The sequence below is a fragment of the Pongo pygmaeus genome, chromosome 9, assembly GCF_028885625.2.
Source record: "Pongo pygmaeus isolate AG05252 chromosome 9, NHGRI_mPonPyg2-v2.0_pri, whole genome shotgun sequence".
NCBI lineage: Eukaryota > Metazoa > Chordata > Mammalia > Primates > Hominidae > Pongo > Pongo pygmaeus.
Genome location: NC_072382.2, coordinates 67,233,789 through 67,249,563, shown reverse-complemented (window position 1 = coordinate 67,249,563; position 15,775 = coordinate 67,233,789). Strand labels below are relative to the sequence as shown.

The 15,775-nt window shown below is 43.5% G+C and overlaps 1 protein-coding gene and 1 long non-coding RNA gene across 3 annotated transcripts in view; one reads left to right on the top strand and one right to left on the bottom strand.

Moving 5' to 3' along the window:
• Positions 1 to 648: 648 nt before the first annotated feature.
• The window catches only part of LOC129007464 (uncharacterized), an 18,994-nt gene continuing 3,867 nt past the window's right edge, over positions 649 to 15,775 (top strand). The window contains exons 1-4 of one of the 2 annotated variants that reach the window (XR_008492323.2): positions 649 to 764; positions 1,950 to 2,157; positions 10,054 to 10,171; positions 13,764 to 13,883. This is a non-coding gene — a long non-coding RNA (uncharacterized LOC129007464). The remainder of the gene's footprint in view (positions 765 to 1,949; positions 2,158 to 10,053; positions 10,172 to 13,763; positions 13,884 to 15,775) is intronic. The other variant, XR_008492324.2, reaches the window with a different exon arrangement.
• NRIP3 (nuclear receptor interacting protein 3) overlaps positions 10,395 to 15,775 on the bottom strand; it is a 23,664-nt gene continuing 18,283 nt past the window's right edge. Inside the window, exons 4-7 of the mRNA XM_054438390.2 lie at positions 15,545 to 15,684; positions 13,904 to 13,956; positions 13,696 to 13,790; positions 10,395 to 13,381 (exon numbers count right to left, since the gene is read on the bottom strand). Of these exons, the coding sequence (XP_054294365.1) occupies positions 13,366 to 13,381; positions 13,696 to 13,790; positions 13,904 to 13,956; positions 15,545 to 15,684 (304 nt within the window). The 3' untranslated portion in view covers positions 10,395 to 13,365. The remainder of the gene's footprint in view (positions 13,382 to 13,695; positions 13,791 to 13,903; positions 13,957 to 15,544; positions 15,685 to 15,775) is intronic.

Genomic DNA, 15,775 nt, shown 5'->3' with positions numbered 1-15,775 from the left:
GTTCCCAACAGGAACCAGGGTGGCAGGGCTAGATGTCCTCTCACCAGACTGCCCAGTGAAGGTGCTGTCACTATGATGAATTATCAAGGCTTTATAGTGGGTGTTTTACTGGACAAAGGACAAACTGGAGACTCCCTGGGTCAAATGTGTTGGTGAGGCACTGGATCTGATTGCTAAAAGGTGATTCAGCTGCAAGTTAGGCATCAGTTTAGGGTTGTCTAGGCTTGGCATCTAAAGGGAGTGCCTGCTGTAGCTGAAACCTCATAGGCCTTCTCTTCCTTCCAAATTGTTTTCAAGGCCTTGGGGGTACAGAGACTTAGAGAAAATATATAGTTGTGCCTCAGACTGATGGGCCTTATCTGTTTAATGGAGAAACAGCAAGCACACTCAGTCTGGGCAGAATTTTAGAGCTCCATAGTATAACCACTGTCTAGCTACATGTGGCAATTGAGCATTTGAAATGTGGCTAGACTGAATTGAAATGTGGTGTATAAAATATACACTTAATTTCAAAGACAATATTTTTAAAATGTAAAATATTTCAATAATTTAAAAATATGGTTTAAATATTTTAGATATATTGGGTTAAATAAAATATATTAGTAAAATATTTCACTTGTTTTTTGACCTCTTAAATGTGGCTACTAGAAAATGTTATAGCGCTGTTAGGAAGTGCTGTTCTAGAATATAGAATGTGGCTGCCGTGAGTGGAGTGTGACTATGAGATAGTTGCCTGACTGGAGACAATGAAGCCTCAGGCCAAGGTAAGGAGAGGGCTGACAAGGAGGAACCGGCACAACTAGAGCCGAATGTTTGGGGGAGGTACATGTCTGCCAAAAAATGAATGTAATTTCAGGTGACTCAATAGAAGTGGAGGGGTCAGTTTCTCTTGTTCTGCCCTGCTCTTATCTAGATAACTCTTACTTTTCCTTTAGGTCAGGGGTCTTCTAAGCCAGAAAACCTTCCCTGATTTAAGTGCACTCCTTTCTATGTTTGCACAGATGTCTTTCTTAACTTTACCCCATTATAGTAAAATTATGTTTTCACATTTGCCTTTATACTCAAACCTCCACCAAAATATTGTGAGCTCTCTGAGGGTAAGGACTTTGTCTTATTATCATTATACCTGGAGACAGATTAAAACAATATGATGTTTGTGGGGACCAGGGAAAAGGGGAATGGGAAAGGCTCCTCTGGTTAGTCTAAAAGAAAAGTATCAGGCACCTACTTGAATCCTTATTTGATTTCTTTCTGACCATGAGAGGGGATGCTGAGATGCCCAAAGATGTGCAAATGGCGGGATCTGGCGCACCATAGTAGGCAGGGGAGTGAAGATTTCTCACCTCGGGTCTTCCTAGACCTTCAGGTCACACGGGAGTTGTTCTGTGTATAGACGGTGCTGGCCTTAGTACTCACTCTCCCTCTATTTTCCTTGCTTCCTTATAACTAGGTTTCCCTACTCACTTCCTCAGAAAGAGTGATGTAGGTCCATGTGTACCCTCCCAACTGGCCTGGGTCCTCTCACCTCTTTGTAAGGCCTGAAAAATTCCCTGGTGGGGGATGGTTAGAAAAGGAAGAGTAACCTTCTTTGTAAGTGTGCAAGTCAGAAGGGTAGGGAGCAAAGTGACAATTTATGTATCTGGGACAAATATATCTTGGACCCAGGTTTTGCCATCTTTCTGCATCCCCTCATGCGCTTTCCGCTCCAGTGATCAAATAGCTCTCTGGATGCCCCTTAATTCTTCCACCCCATCCATTCTGATCTACCCAGCACTTGCCTAGGCAACACCAGTCCAGGAGAACAAATGGAGATATGCACAGCATTGGTGATTTCCTTGTATTGTGCCTCCAGTGGTTATGGCTGGGGACACACACATCCTTCCAGTTATTTCTGAGCATACCCTGGAAACGTCTTATGAGCCCTCTTTGTTATTGTGTGCACCCGCTAGGATGCTCACTCCTACTCAGCCCTGTTTAGTGGGATTTTTCAGCCTACTGTAAAGCCTACTGCTGCCTGTAAAGCCACCTAAGTGCATCACTTGCTGGTGTTCACCATGATAACAACAATGTATGGGGACAGAATATGTTTCTAGAGCTGCTGGTGCCACTACTTCTGACAAGTTACTGGGGTCCCTGAAATAAAACACCACAGTGCAGGTGAGTACCAAAGTGGGGAGAATTTTTAGTTCCTTTTAGAGGTGCTAAATCAGTATTGTTGATTTCCCAGTATCTTAGAATATTTAATGAAAACAGGTCAGGTGCAGTGGCTCACGCCTGTAATCCCAGCACTTTGGGAGGCCGAGGCAGGTGGATCACTTGAGGTCAGGAGTTCAAGAACAGCCTGGCCAACATGGTGAAACCCCATCTCTACTAAAAATACAAAAACTAGCAGGGCGTGGTGGTGGACACCTGTAATCCCAGCTACTCTGGAGGCTGAGGCACGAGAATCGCTTGAACTCAGGAGGCGGAGGTTGTAGTGAGTCGAGATCACGCCACTACACTCCAGCCTGGGCGCATGGTGGCTCATGCCTATAATCCCAGCACTTTGGGAGGCTGAGGCAGTCAGATCACTTGAGTTCAGGAGTTCAAGAACAGCCTGGCCAACATGGTGAAACCCCATCTCTACTAAAAATAGAAAAAGTTAGCCAGGCGTGGTGGCAGGCACCTGTAATCCCAGCTACTCAGGAGGCTGAGGCATAAGAATCATTGAACCCAGAAGGCAGAGGCTGCAGTGAGCTGAGATTGCACCATTGCACTCCAGCCTGGGCAACAATAGCGAAACTGCGTCTCAAAAAACAAACAAACAAAAAAAAAAAACAAAAAGAAACTTAATGAAAACAGTCCCTCCTAAGATTTTCAAATAAATGAAATACCACATTAGTCATATTGTTTTATTTTTATCATTACATTAAAAATCAAATAGTATCACTAGGTTTATAATGAAAAACAGCCCTCTATACTGTCAGTTTCTACTCCCTAGATATAATCTCTGTTCACCCAGCTACCTCTTCTGGTATTTATCTCCGTATTTCTAAATAGCATGCTTATACTACTAGTTCTTAATTTTTCAGTTTGGGCCATTATTTTACTTTTTCTATAGGAAATAAGATATGTGTTTATACTCTGAAGACTGCTAATACACACATGTATTTCTCCATCTTCTATCCTTCAGTTTATCTATATCACCCTATATAGGTAGAGTACTATTCATTATACTATTATAAAGGTATGTAATTGATCCAATTAGCATAATATATTTCCTTTATTTTGATTGAAGTTAACTATTGCCTCTTTCTCCATGCAGCTTTCTTAAGTACCTAGCATTCAAGGGTCTACAATCAATTTATTCCAAACTCTCCTCTCAAAACATTGAAACACATCAAGTAGTCTGTCAATTTATTTTTTAAATTGGATACTACTCTCTAGGAGCCCATCATCCTTCACTCCGGACTAGTTTTTCTCTAAGCCTACTGCACAGCTTTTGTCCTGAAATAATTTTATCCTTTCTTCCCTGTTTTCCACTTCTTTTTGTTTTTCTGAAAGATTTCCACCTTCCAGCTTTTCTTTTGAATTTTAAAATTTCTGTTATCATGTTTTAAATTTACCATTTACCAGAGTACTTTCTTGTCAACCTCTCTTTTAATTAAAAGCATTTTTTATTTTTGTAATTTAAAGTTTTATTGTAAATTGACAAGTACAAATTGGATATATTTATGGGGTACAAAGTGATGTTATATGTATACAATGTGGAAAGATTAAATCAAGCTAATTAACATATCCATCACTTCAAATACTTCTTTGTGGTGAGAATACTTGACATTTACCTTCAGCAATTTTGAAATATACAATACACTATTAACCATGCTATACTATTTATCTCAAAAAATGTATTCCCTTTATCTAACTGAAACTTTGTACTCTAACCAACATCTCCTTGTTTCCCCTACCACCCCTTCCCCCTACTCTCTGATAACCATCATTCTACTCTGATTCTATGAGTTTGTTTTAGATTCTACATTGGGAATCATGTGACTTTGTCTGTCTGTGCCTGGCTTATTCCATTTAGCATAACATCCTCCAGGGAAGCACTTTCTTGTCCACCCCTTTCCCCTTTTTAAATAGCAGTCTGTTCCATTTGGTGGATGCAGTATCTTATTACTCTAAGAATATTTCTAACGTTTTCTTTTGTTTCTTGAATTGTCTGTGTTGAATTTTTAAGGCTTGTTTCTGTTTTGTGTTGGAAGCTTTTCTTAAATGTCTGGAGATCCTTGGCCATCCATTCATATGTAAGAGTGGGACACTAGAAAGCCCATAGAAAGTTCTGTGTACACTGGCCAGTGAGGTGGCTCACACCTGTAACCCCAGCACTTTGGAAGGCCGAGGCAGGCAGATCACTTGAGGCCAGGAGTTCAAGACCATCCTTGCCAACATGGTGAAACCCCATCTCTACTAAAAATACAAAAATTAGCCGGGCGTGGTGGCACGTGCCTGTAATCCTGGCTACTTGGGAGGCTGAGGCTTGGGACTCTCTTGAACCCGGGAGGCAGAGGTTGCAGTGAGCTGAGATGATGCCACTGCACTCCAGCCTGGGCAACAGACCAAAACTCTGTCTCAAAAAAAAAAAAAAAAAAAAGTTCTGTGTACATACTCAGGACTTGTAATTAGTAGGACATACTGCAGTATTTTTCAAACTTCTGGTCGCAAACCCATTAGTAGTTTGTGAAATCAATATAATCAGTTTTATTTCCCCCAAATGACAGAACAGAATAGAAAACACCACCTCAGAATACATCATACATAGAAATGGAATTATTTTATGAAACTGGTTTCTTACACATATCATATATACATATTATGTACTGGTTTGATCCCATAAAATGGGAGGTTTATTTTTTTTTATTGTGGGTGTTTTTTCAAAGAAATTTGAAAAAGTGCAACTTAGGATAATCAAGGGGAACTCCAACTGTCAGGACAGGTAGGTCTTTTCTCTTAGAGAGGTTAAGTTCCAGCCAGTGCGGTGGCTCATGCCTGTAATCCCAGCACTCTGGGAGGCTGAGGCGGGCAGATAAGGAGGTCAGGAGATTGAGACCATCCTGGCTAACACGGTGAAACCCCATCTCTACTAAGAATACAAAAAATTAGTCAGGCATGGTGGCACGCGCCTGTAATCCCAGCTACTCGGGAGGCTGAGGCAGGAGAATCATTTGAACTCAGGAGGCAGAGATTGCAGAGAGCCGAGATAGCGCCACTGCACTCCAGCCTGGGCAACAGAGTGAGACCCTGTCTCAAAAAAACAAACAGAATGCTGAGCTTTAAATCCCTATATTCAGTAGGACGTCTCCCCTCAGCTCCCAGTTGTTGGTGGTGGCTTCAACTAGTTCATCTTCCCCAGGAGATAACGAATGAACAAATGAATGAATGAATGAGTTTCTAAGGGGTGAGGATCTCAGGACTTACTTTATAGTCTTTCAAGTAATCATCTTGTTTTTAGCCCTCCACCTACTACCTCTTGCTTTCCAGATAACTGATGCCTGCAATTCCTAAGCCTTTTCTGGAGTTCTGTGGCACAAACATGCTTGCTTATTGCTAGTAACACTCCACCAGCCCCCACCCCAGACTTCTGCTTTCTCTGGTCTACTCAGTTTGTTCCTTGTTTTTTGCTTTCCGGATTCAAAGATTGTGTTGACATTGCCTGGATGCTGCCATCTTTTCTCTCATATTCTTTGTCCTTATATCATTTAACATTCCTTTACTGTCATTTTAATGGCATTTCAGGAGGAAGCCATGTTTCTAGTCCACCGTTCTTTTTTGTTGTTTTTGAGACAGTCTTACTCTGTCACCCAGACTGGAATGCAGTAGCATGACCTCAGCTCACCGCAATCTCTGCCTCCTGGGTTCAAGCGATCCTCCCACCTCAGCCTCCCGAGTAGCTGGGACCACAGGCATGCACCACTACAACTGGCTAATTTTTGTATTTGTAAGTAGAGACGAGGTTTCTCCATGTTGGCCAGGCTTGTCTTTAATTCCTGGCCTCAAGTGATCCACCCACCTCGGCCTCCTAAAGTGCTGGGATTACAGGCATGAGCCACCACACGGGGCCAATCCACTGTTTTTTAAAAAGTTGTCAAGAGTTTTGTTAAGGGGTCAGACATGTCTGACTGGTTGACTTTTCCCAGAATGCTGCTTAGTCCCTCAAACACACAAATTCCTGATGGGTCCACCCACTAGGCTTCTGGTATACACAGACAGATCTGAATCCCAGTGGTGGAAACAACCTAGGCTGATTCTGAGTTTCCCACTGCATTTCTTCTTCTAATTGTCACTCTTTTCCATTCCTGTCCTTTCCCTCATCCCTTACCTGCTGAAAATGAATCTTACCGTTTCTAAAATTCCACTCTCCCGGAGGCATCCACAGCTTGATCGTCTTCTTCACTGCCATTCCTCAGGCCTTAGAACAGGTCCCCTTCATACACCCTTGTGCTCCAACTGGTCTTTGTGAAACCTGTTCACTTCAATATACTTTTAGGCCAGGCTCACGCCTGTAATCCCAGCACCTTGGGAAGCTGAGGCCGGTGGATCACTTGAGGTCAGGAGTTCGAGACCAGCCTGGCCAACATGGTGAAACCCTATCTCTACTAAAAATACAAATATATATACATATGCCAGGCATGGTGGCATGTGCCTGTAGTCCCAGCTACTCAGGAGGCGGAGGCACGAGAATCACTTGAATCCAGGAGGCAGAGGTTGCAGTGAGCCGAGATTGTGCCATTGCACTCCAGCTTGGGCAACAGAGCAAGACTCCATCTCCAAAATATATCTTATCTATATATAGATATAGATAGGTATATATAGATCTATATATAGATATATACTTTCAATTCCCCAATTGTTCCTGTATACCACAGAGAAACTCTTATGAGCTCAGTTTCTGCAGGACTTACAAAACAGGGTAATTGCCTCCTCATTATGGTCAGCTCCAGCACCATTCAAATTCTCTGTCCTTACCCATTATTTCCAGAACAAGCAGGATGAAAATCACTTATCACTACAGCACCCACCCTCAAGCACAAGGTTATCCAATGTTTTCAAGGAGTCCAGCATTTAATAACAGAACCCCCTGATCAGTTTGCTAACTGATGAAAGCAGTTAAATTCCTGTTATGCAGGTTTAGAGTACAGGAGATTCTATGTTCCCATATCCTCTACCCCCCAATCTATCCCTTGGCAAACACAAGTACCTCTACTAGAATAACCATACTCCCTCTTCCCAACCCACTTCTCTTGTTTAAGGACACTGGCAGTGTTTGTATGTCAACAACATCAGAGTATCTGGGTTACCTGGAGAGTTAGATTTTCTGTATTAATTACAGATGGGGAGGTTACTCTGGCTCCAGTAAAAGCAATACCAGCATTGAAGTCCCCTCTCTGATTATGGTGGCTGGGATTTGCTGGAAGAGGCATAGGTCCAGAAAAGAATGTAAAAAAGGTGCTGGAAAGAAAGAATAAGGCCTGTAGCCATCAGGCTGCTAGAACCTTTGGACAAGTCACTATCTAAAAGCAGGTAAAGACCCAGCTTTTTGTCTATCTGGTCAGGCACCTGGTGGCATGAGTCTTTCAGAACATACTGGCCAGGCGGTGGCTCACGCCTGTAATCTCAGCACTTTGGGAGGCTGAGGCAGGAGGATCACTTGAGGTAAGGAGTTCGAGACCAGCCTGGCCAACATGGTGAAACCGTCTCTACTAAAAATACAAAAATTAGCCAGGTGTGGTGGTGGGCACATGTAGTCCCAGCTACTTGGGAGGCTGAGGCAGGAGAATCACTTGAACCCAGGAGTCGGCAGTTGCAGTGAGCCGAGATCGCACCACTGCACTCCAGTCTGGGTGGTAAAGCGAGAACCCATCTCAAAAAAAAAAAGAACATACCACAACCCTTTAATAAAAAGGTCTCTGAGAAAACAGTTGTCACAATGTCTGTGTACTTGACACCATGTGAAAAACAGCCTCCAGTAGGTCACTGGCCAGACAGGTGAGTATGAAATAGGACAACACTGTATTATAGCTCAGGAGGCACTGATAATAGAAGTTTGAAGCAGCAGCTGACAGAAGAGTCTAAGCGATAACACACAGACTAGTTTGTCTCTGCTTCTTGAGAACAGCAGCCTGCAACCCTTCAAACAAGCTCATAACGTGTGAGTCAATAAGAAGCTACATTTGATTCACAATGCCATTTTAATAAAGATGTCCTAGAATCAAAGAATTTGGCATGAGAAATTATGCCCAGGCTGGGGTGCAGTGGTGTGATCATAGCTCACTGCAGCCTCTGAGCTCCTGGGCTCAAGGGACCCCCCTGCCTTAGCCTCTGGAGTAGCTGGGACTACAGGCGTGCACCACTGTGCCCAGCTAATTTTTAATTTTTTTGTAAAGATAGGGTCTCATTATGTTTCCCAGGCTGGTCTCGAACTCCTGGTTTCAAGTGATCCTCCCACCTTGGACTCCCAAAGTGCTGGGATGTGCTCAATATTAAATGTCATGAAGATACTGTTAAAATAATAATTGTGCTCAATAGTTGTATCTTTATACTATTCTGAGCCTTAGGTTTCTTTTCGGTAAAACTGAACAATACTACCTTCTTTGCAGGGGATAGCATAGTCCCTGGTTTATAGTAAATGCTTTCCTCCAATTGAGTCAAGATATACCTCTCTGCTACCTCCATCTATTAGAAATTCTTGCCTTCTGGTACCAGAAAAAAAAAAGTTTCCACATGACAACTCTGAAGACAATAATCATACTACCATTGTGCTTTTCTGGATGTGCCACACATTGTATACATGTCCCTGCCTTACAAATGACATCTCCTGTACACGGAGTCTTTAATATTTCTACATGCAATGTATAATCAACTAAAACATCAGTATCATCTTAATGTGAATTTCTGTTAATCCAAGTTCTCCCCTACTATCCAAGTGCAATAAATATTTAAAAATGAAGGTAACAATATATATTCTTTTTTTTTTTTTTTTGAGACAGAGTCTCGCTCTGTCGCCCAGGCTGGAGTGCAGTGGCGTGATCTCGGCTCACTGCAAGCTCCACCTCCCGAGTTCACGCCATTCTCCTGCATCAGCCTCCCCAGTAGCTGGGACTACAGGTGCCCACCACCACGCCCAGCTAATTTTTTGTATTTTTTTAGTAGAGACAGGGTTTCACTGTGTTAGCCAGGATGGTCTCCATCTCCTGACCTTGTGATATGCCCACCTCAGCCTCCCAAAGTGCTGGGATTACAGGCGTGAGCCACCGTGCTTGGTCAACAATATATATTCTTAACTGTGTAAATTTTAATTTGTTGGTTTTATTCTTGTGAGATGATTATGAATATTGATTCCGTCATTCATCGCTGAAGGACCAGGCAGGTGAACCACTTGACATTTTTTATCATCAGAATAAATTGACAAAAACAAAACAAAATATTTTGAGGTGGAATGGCAGTATCTTGAGCAGTAGTAAAACCATAATTCTAGATGGTGATAACCATTGTCATAATGAAAATGTGTTGCTTGTTGACTATTTAACCATGCTGTTTAAGTCATATTAAAAACATCAATACTTGTAAGTTTCCATCATCTTGAAAATACATTTATTTGAGATGCCATTTGGACAATGACTTTAACTATATATTAAGGTTCATTCAACTCTTTCCCTTCCCAAACCTCTCCTATTTGTTTGAACTAAATATTTCTTTTTTTTTTTTTTTTTTGTTTGAGACAGGGTCTTGCCCTGTCGCCCAGGCTGGAGTACAGTGGCTCAATCATGGCTCACTGCAGCCTAGACCTCCCGGCTTCAAGTGATCCTCCTGCCTCAGTCTCTCAAGTAGCTGGGACTACAGGTGCATGCCACCACTCCTGGCTAATTAAAAAAAAAAATTGTAGAGAAGGGGTCTTGCTATGTGGTCCAGGCTGGTCTTGAACTCCTGGGCTCAAGTAATCCTCCAGCCTCAGCCTTTCAGAGTGCTGGGATTACAGGTGTGAGCCACCGTGTCCAGCTATATTTCCTTTTCTAGAAGTGTTCTCTTGGACTGCTGACAGGTCCACCATAAAAGATTGTTCCTGTATATGAAGCTCTGAGTGACTACCATATGCCAACCACTCTATATGGATTTTCTCATTTGGAACTGTGAGGTAAGCACTTTTATTACTTCTGTTTTATAGATTACAAAACCAAGCTCAGTGAGGTTTGCTAATGTGCTCAACATACAGTCAATAAGAGACACCTGAAGGGCCAGTAGCAATGGAGGAACAGGAGACCCTAAGAGAAAAATGCTGATGCAATTAGACTTTACCTAGTCTCCCCCACCTTCCAGACTGGGGCCCTGACACAAAGACTTTGTCAGACAAGCACACAGAAGGGAAGATTTCACTTTATTGTTACATCAGTCTCACAAATGAACCCAACACAGCCAGAAACACTGAAAGGATAAAGTGCCAATGCAGAGAGGCCTGGCAACAGGAGGAGGGAGGAATCCAGTTCGTCTCCTCCACGTCCCCAGCCTGGAAATATATTTCTATTACACAAGAGTGAGGGCAGCTGACATACCAGGCAACCCATTGTATAGACACTTTGAGCTAAGAAATAGAAAATTGTACCAGGTAGGGTCTGTGCAGGGCAAGAAAATAGAAAAAAGTCAGAAAATGTTATTTTCCCAAGTGAGTCAGGCATGGAAATATCAAATGATAAAAACAATATTTTTCAAACTCCCTGTTATTTGAGATAGACATCTCGTAAGGAATGAGACAGGTCTGGTGCTTCATGCTACTGCCTATTTTCAGAACTATGACATGGGTAGACACTCTTTCTCCCACACCCTCAATCTAAGGTACCAGAATTTTTTAGGACTCCTGGGAAAAACTGACCTCACCTTCTTACCTTCTCAGCCCCCAAAAATTAGACCCAGTGCTCCCTCATGCACATCAAGGAGATGTGAGCTGGGAGAATAATCAACTTGGAGGCATTTAAAGAAAGTGAATGAAGGCCAGGTGTGGTGGCTCACGCCTGTAATCCCAGCACTTTGGGAGGCTGAGGCGGGCGGACCACAAGGTCAGGAGATCGAGACCATCCTGTGAATGGTGAAACCCCGTCTCTACTAAAAATACAAAAAATTAGCCGGGCGTGGTGGCAGGCGCCTGTAGTCCCAGCTACTCGGGAGGCTGAGGCGGGAGAATGGTGTGAACCTGGGAGGTGGAGCTTGCAGTGAGCTGAGATTGTGCCACTGCACTCCAGCCTGGGTGACAGAGTGAGACTCTGTCTAAAAAAATAAAAAATAAAAAAAATAAACCAGCAGGAACCTTCAACATGCCTCACTGTGGCTAAGAGTCAAGGCTCAGAGTAGAACTTTCAAGTAGGGAAGTAAAGGGTGAGCTTTACTTCAACTTAGTACCAGGATAAGAGGCAGGCCAAAGTATTGCCATGAAAGGTAGGGAAGGAGCATGGAGAGGCCTCAGTGGAAAGGTACAAATCCCTGCTAGGTAAGAAAATGGGGTGTTGCTAGAGGGAGTGCTGAAGGCTGGTAACCCCGGGATCACCCCTGATGAGCTTTAGATGTAGCCTCCCAACCATGGCTGTGCTTAGCTTTCTATCTAGCTTCTTTAGGTAGAGGCTGATAGGAAGGGGGCCTAGGGAATGACCCCATGACAACTGACTGCAGTATGGCTGCCTAGTTGTTCAAATGATAGTCACCAAGTTCCTAGTCTTTAGGGAGCTTCTGTGAGGCCCAAATCATTCAGAGTTCCAAAGGGTTGTTCGGTAGGGGCAGTTGCTGAACACCAGACAAGGTAGTTGGTAGTACTTGGCAAAGTTCAAAGTGGGATCCTTTAAACAAACACTCTGAGAACTACTGCTATGACACAGGGTAGACTTGGGAATATCTTAAAGGGATACCCACAGCTAGCTATTTTTCTGACTTGTCCAAGCACTTCTATGACCAAACTGAAGGCGAGATTCCATTATAGATACCTATGTGCCTAATGTGACACCCCAATCAAAAAGCTTCAAGAAACCTTGTATTCTCCCCAACCTTTGAGAGGGGTCAGGAAATACTTGGCAGTTATAAAAAGTTGTCCTTAACATTGCTGGCTCCTGCTCTGCCTCTTTCCTTGTATCAGGACAGAACTGAACATCTGAATTCCCTGCCTGAAAATGTCATTCCCTACCTCCCAGAAAGGTTTATCTAGATAGGCCTCTCCACCAATTGATTCTACTCAGTCTACTCCCTTCTATTCTGGCCTTGTTCTTTTTCCCCCCATCTTTCTCTACTCATGGTTTCCAGCTACTTAAGTCCTTTACAGACACATAATAGGATGGGCAGAAATGCTGATCGATCTTGGGAGTAATCAGCGTCTGACAGTGACACTCTGATTTACTTAAGCCTTCAATTCCGTATCAGAGAAGGATTAATATTCCTCTGTCTGTGGTTCCTCCTTTCCTCCAAGAGGTTCACAGTGAGAAACCATTCCATTCATCTTTGTACGCTCGTTTTTAGGCACTAAGATGAGGGCCTAAATGTGACAGTTTGGGGCACTTTTAGTGGGCTTGGTACACAGGTGGGAGAGCTACCCAAATCATCCTAGCATCCATCTCCAGAGCATATTCCTCCCCTGCTCTGCCTTTTTTTTTTTTTTTTTTTAAACACATTCTCACCTCTTTGCCCTCCTGTTAAAGGCTTGAATACAGATGAGGCAGCATGGGAGTCTTGGCTTGGAAATCAGGTCTGTGTTCTTGGTCCCTTCAGTCACTGACCTAATATATGAACTTAGACAATTCACTTGCCTCTCTGGACCCTTAAATTAAAGAGTTAAACTGTAATGGATGATGCCTGGGCTCTTTCACATAATCCATACTGGAGAAATCAATGGATCAATTTGAAGAAACTCTAACTCTAAGACATAGGTATCCTGGCACCTGTTTGAAACAGGTGAAAGGAGGTAAAGGTCAGGTTCCTGTTTATTATACATTTAGCTATAGGAAAAGAAGCAAATATATCTATGGAGACACAGAACCTGGCAGCCCCTATACTTGACTAATAAAAGCAAATTCCTGGAAGAAGCAGAGAAATAGGCCACAAGTGAGACTGGCAGTGTCAAAAAAGGTCTATAAGTTAAGTGATCAAAGTAGTAAAAAACAATGGCCATAACCAGACAAGATCTCTAAGCATAGACTATAGTCTAGAGAGGTCTGAATGGGAAGGAGCCCCTGGAGCTTCTATCAGATGGAAGGACTTGGTCCACAGCAAGTCGCTACGGTATTTGGTTCAAACCCAGTTTTCTCAATCTGTCAACCTGGTGTGTATGCACACGTGCAGACATGCTGCAGGCTGTAGTTATGCTTCTGAAGTGCTGAAATGAGAAATAAATATCAGGAGAAATAATGCCAAATTCAAAAAAAGTTAAGCTGAAGGCAAGTAAAATTTTGCTTTCAAAGCTAGTCATTTCCCTACCACTCTGTGTGGCATCACCATTGCTCATTCTGATGTGTGCACTACAGAGTTTTGTGGGGTGATGAACTCTGGGTGAGGGGAAGGGTGGATTTGTAGTATAATTGAAAGCCAAAGACAGGATACAACCCCATGTCCTGTCTCAGAACCACCACCGCCCTACTCGCAGCTCATGACAAATGGATGTGACTTGATCTAACCCATTTGGGCACTCACTTGTCTTCATTCAAAGAGACTGTCTCTACAAAAGGGATTTCTTCCTTGTCTGTCTTCCCCATGATCAGCCGGTGCTTATCCAAGTTTATGATGCACTGAAAACAGGAGAATCACTGGTAACTTGTCAGTGATACCACTATGAGTTCCTGTGTAAGAGGATACCTGCCTCAGAGAGGAAGTATCAAGGGGTAAGTGGAGTCAATCTTACCTTCAGAGATCGGAGAGTCTGTAGACCAAGGGACAAGTTTTTCTCATTGTCATCTAATAAAAAAAAAAAAAATGATTAAGATTTAGCCATTTCCATGCTTGCTTAGAAGTTGGCCTAATCACTATTAGGTTCCATCCATCCATCCATCCAATAACATCCAATAAACATATATTGAGCATGTGTTATTTTTATTTTATTTTTTAATTTTTTGAGATGGAGTTTTGCTCTTGCTGCCCAGGCTGGAGTGCAGTGGTGCGATCTCAGCTCACTGCAACCTCTGCCTCTCGGGTTCAAGCAATTCTCCTGCCTCAGCCTCCGGAGCAGCTGGGATTACCAGCACCCGCCACCACGCTTGGCTAATTTGTGTATTTTTAGTAGAGAAGGGGTTTCGCCATGTTGGCCAGGCTTCTCTCGAACTCCTGACCTCAGGTGAGCCACCCGCCTCAGCCTCCCAAAGTGTTGGGATTACAGGCGTGAGCCACCGCGCCTGGCCAAGCATGTGTTATATTAAGTAATTTTCCTAGATCATTAAACTTACAAGGCAATAGAGCCAAGATTCAAACCCAGGTCTTTTTTACTCTAAAGGACAAAGGCCTTTACACAAAAACCAAGAACTTGGAGTAGTCAAGAATAAAATGTAGAGAAGTGCGGAAACTGGTGGGAAATTATCAAGGGATTTATGGCAAAGGAGTAAGTAAGTTGCCCTCTGTCTCTAACTAGTTCATGGAAAGCTCTCAGGGAACATTTTCACCTGTACATAAAAATGTGTTTTCTTGCTCCTTTTTTTTTTTCTTTCTTTTGAGACGGAGTTTCACTCGTGTTGCCCAGGCTGGAGTGCAATGGCGCGATCTCTGCTCACTGTAAGCTCCACCTCTCGGGTCCAGGCGATTCTCCTACCTCAGCCTCCCAAGTAGCTGGGATTAAAGGCATGCGCCACCAGTCCTGGCTAATTTTGTATTTTTAGTACAGACGGGGTTTCTCCATGTTGGTCAGGCTGGTCTCGAACTCCCAACCTCAGGTGATCTGCCCGCCTTGGCCTCCCAAAGTGCTGGGATTACAGGCGTGAGCCACTGCGCCCGGCCTCTTGCTCCTTGAATTTTTTTTTTTTTTTTTTTTGAGACAGAGTCTTGCTCTGTTGCCCAGGCTGGAGTGCAGTGGTGCGATCTCGGCTCACTGCAAGCTCCGCCTCCCAGGTTCACGCCATTCTCCTGCCTTAGCCTCCCGAGTAGCTGGGACTACAGGCGCCCGCCACCATGCCCAGCTAATTTTTTTGTATTTTTAGTAGAGACAGGGTTTCACCGTGTTAGCTAGGATGGTCTCGATCTCCTGACCTCGTGATCCGCCCGCCTCAGCCTCCCAAAGTGCTGGGGTTACAGGCGTGAGCCACCGCGCCCGGCCAAATTTTTTTTTTATCTGACCTCCACATTTGTTTTACTGATTGATTCTCAGCATGTCTTGAATGTAGCCCAGGGCCCATCTAGTACTTTGGAGAGCAAAATTTGGGACAAGGTCTACAGTACAGAAAAATGGGAACAATTTTGAAAGTCAATATTTACAGGCATGAGATGACATGAGGTTTTGTTGGGGGTAGGGAGAGGGATTCCGTTAGGGTCCACAGGTCCAGCCCTCAATTCTGCTTACCAACCACAGCTGCTGGGCAGTCCAGGCGGAGGGAGCCCAGTGTGATCACTAGGTGCTCAATCTGGCCCACTACTTTGAGATGTCGGGGTAGAGAAAGCTTTTCTCCTTCATGCTTGTGGGATTTGACATGCTCCTTGAGTCTGTACCAAAGAGGAAGATACCAAAATCCCCTTGACAGAGATTCCTGGTAGAATCCTGCAATGCCTACCTTCTGACCTACAATGGGAATTC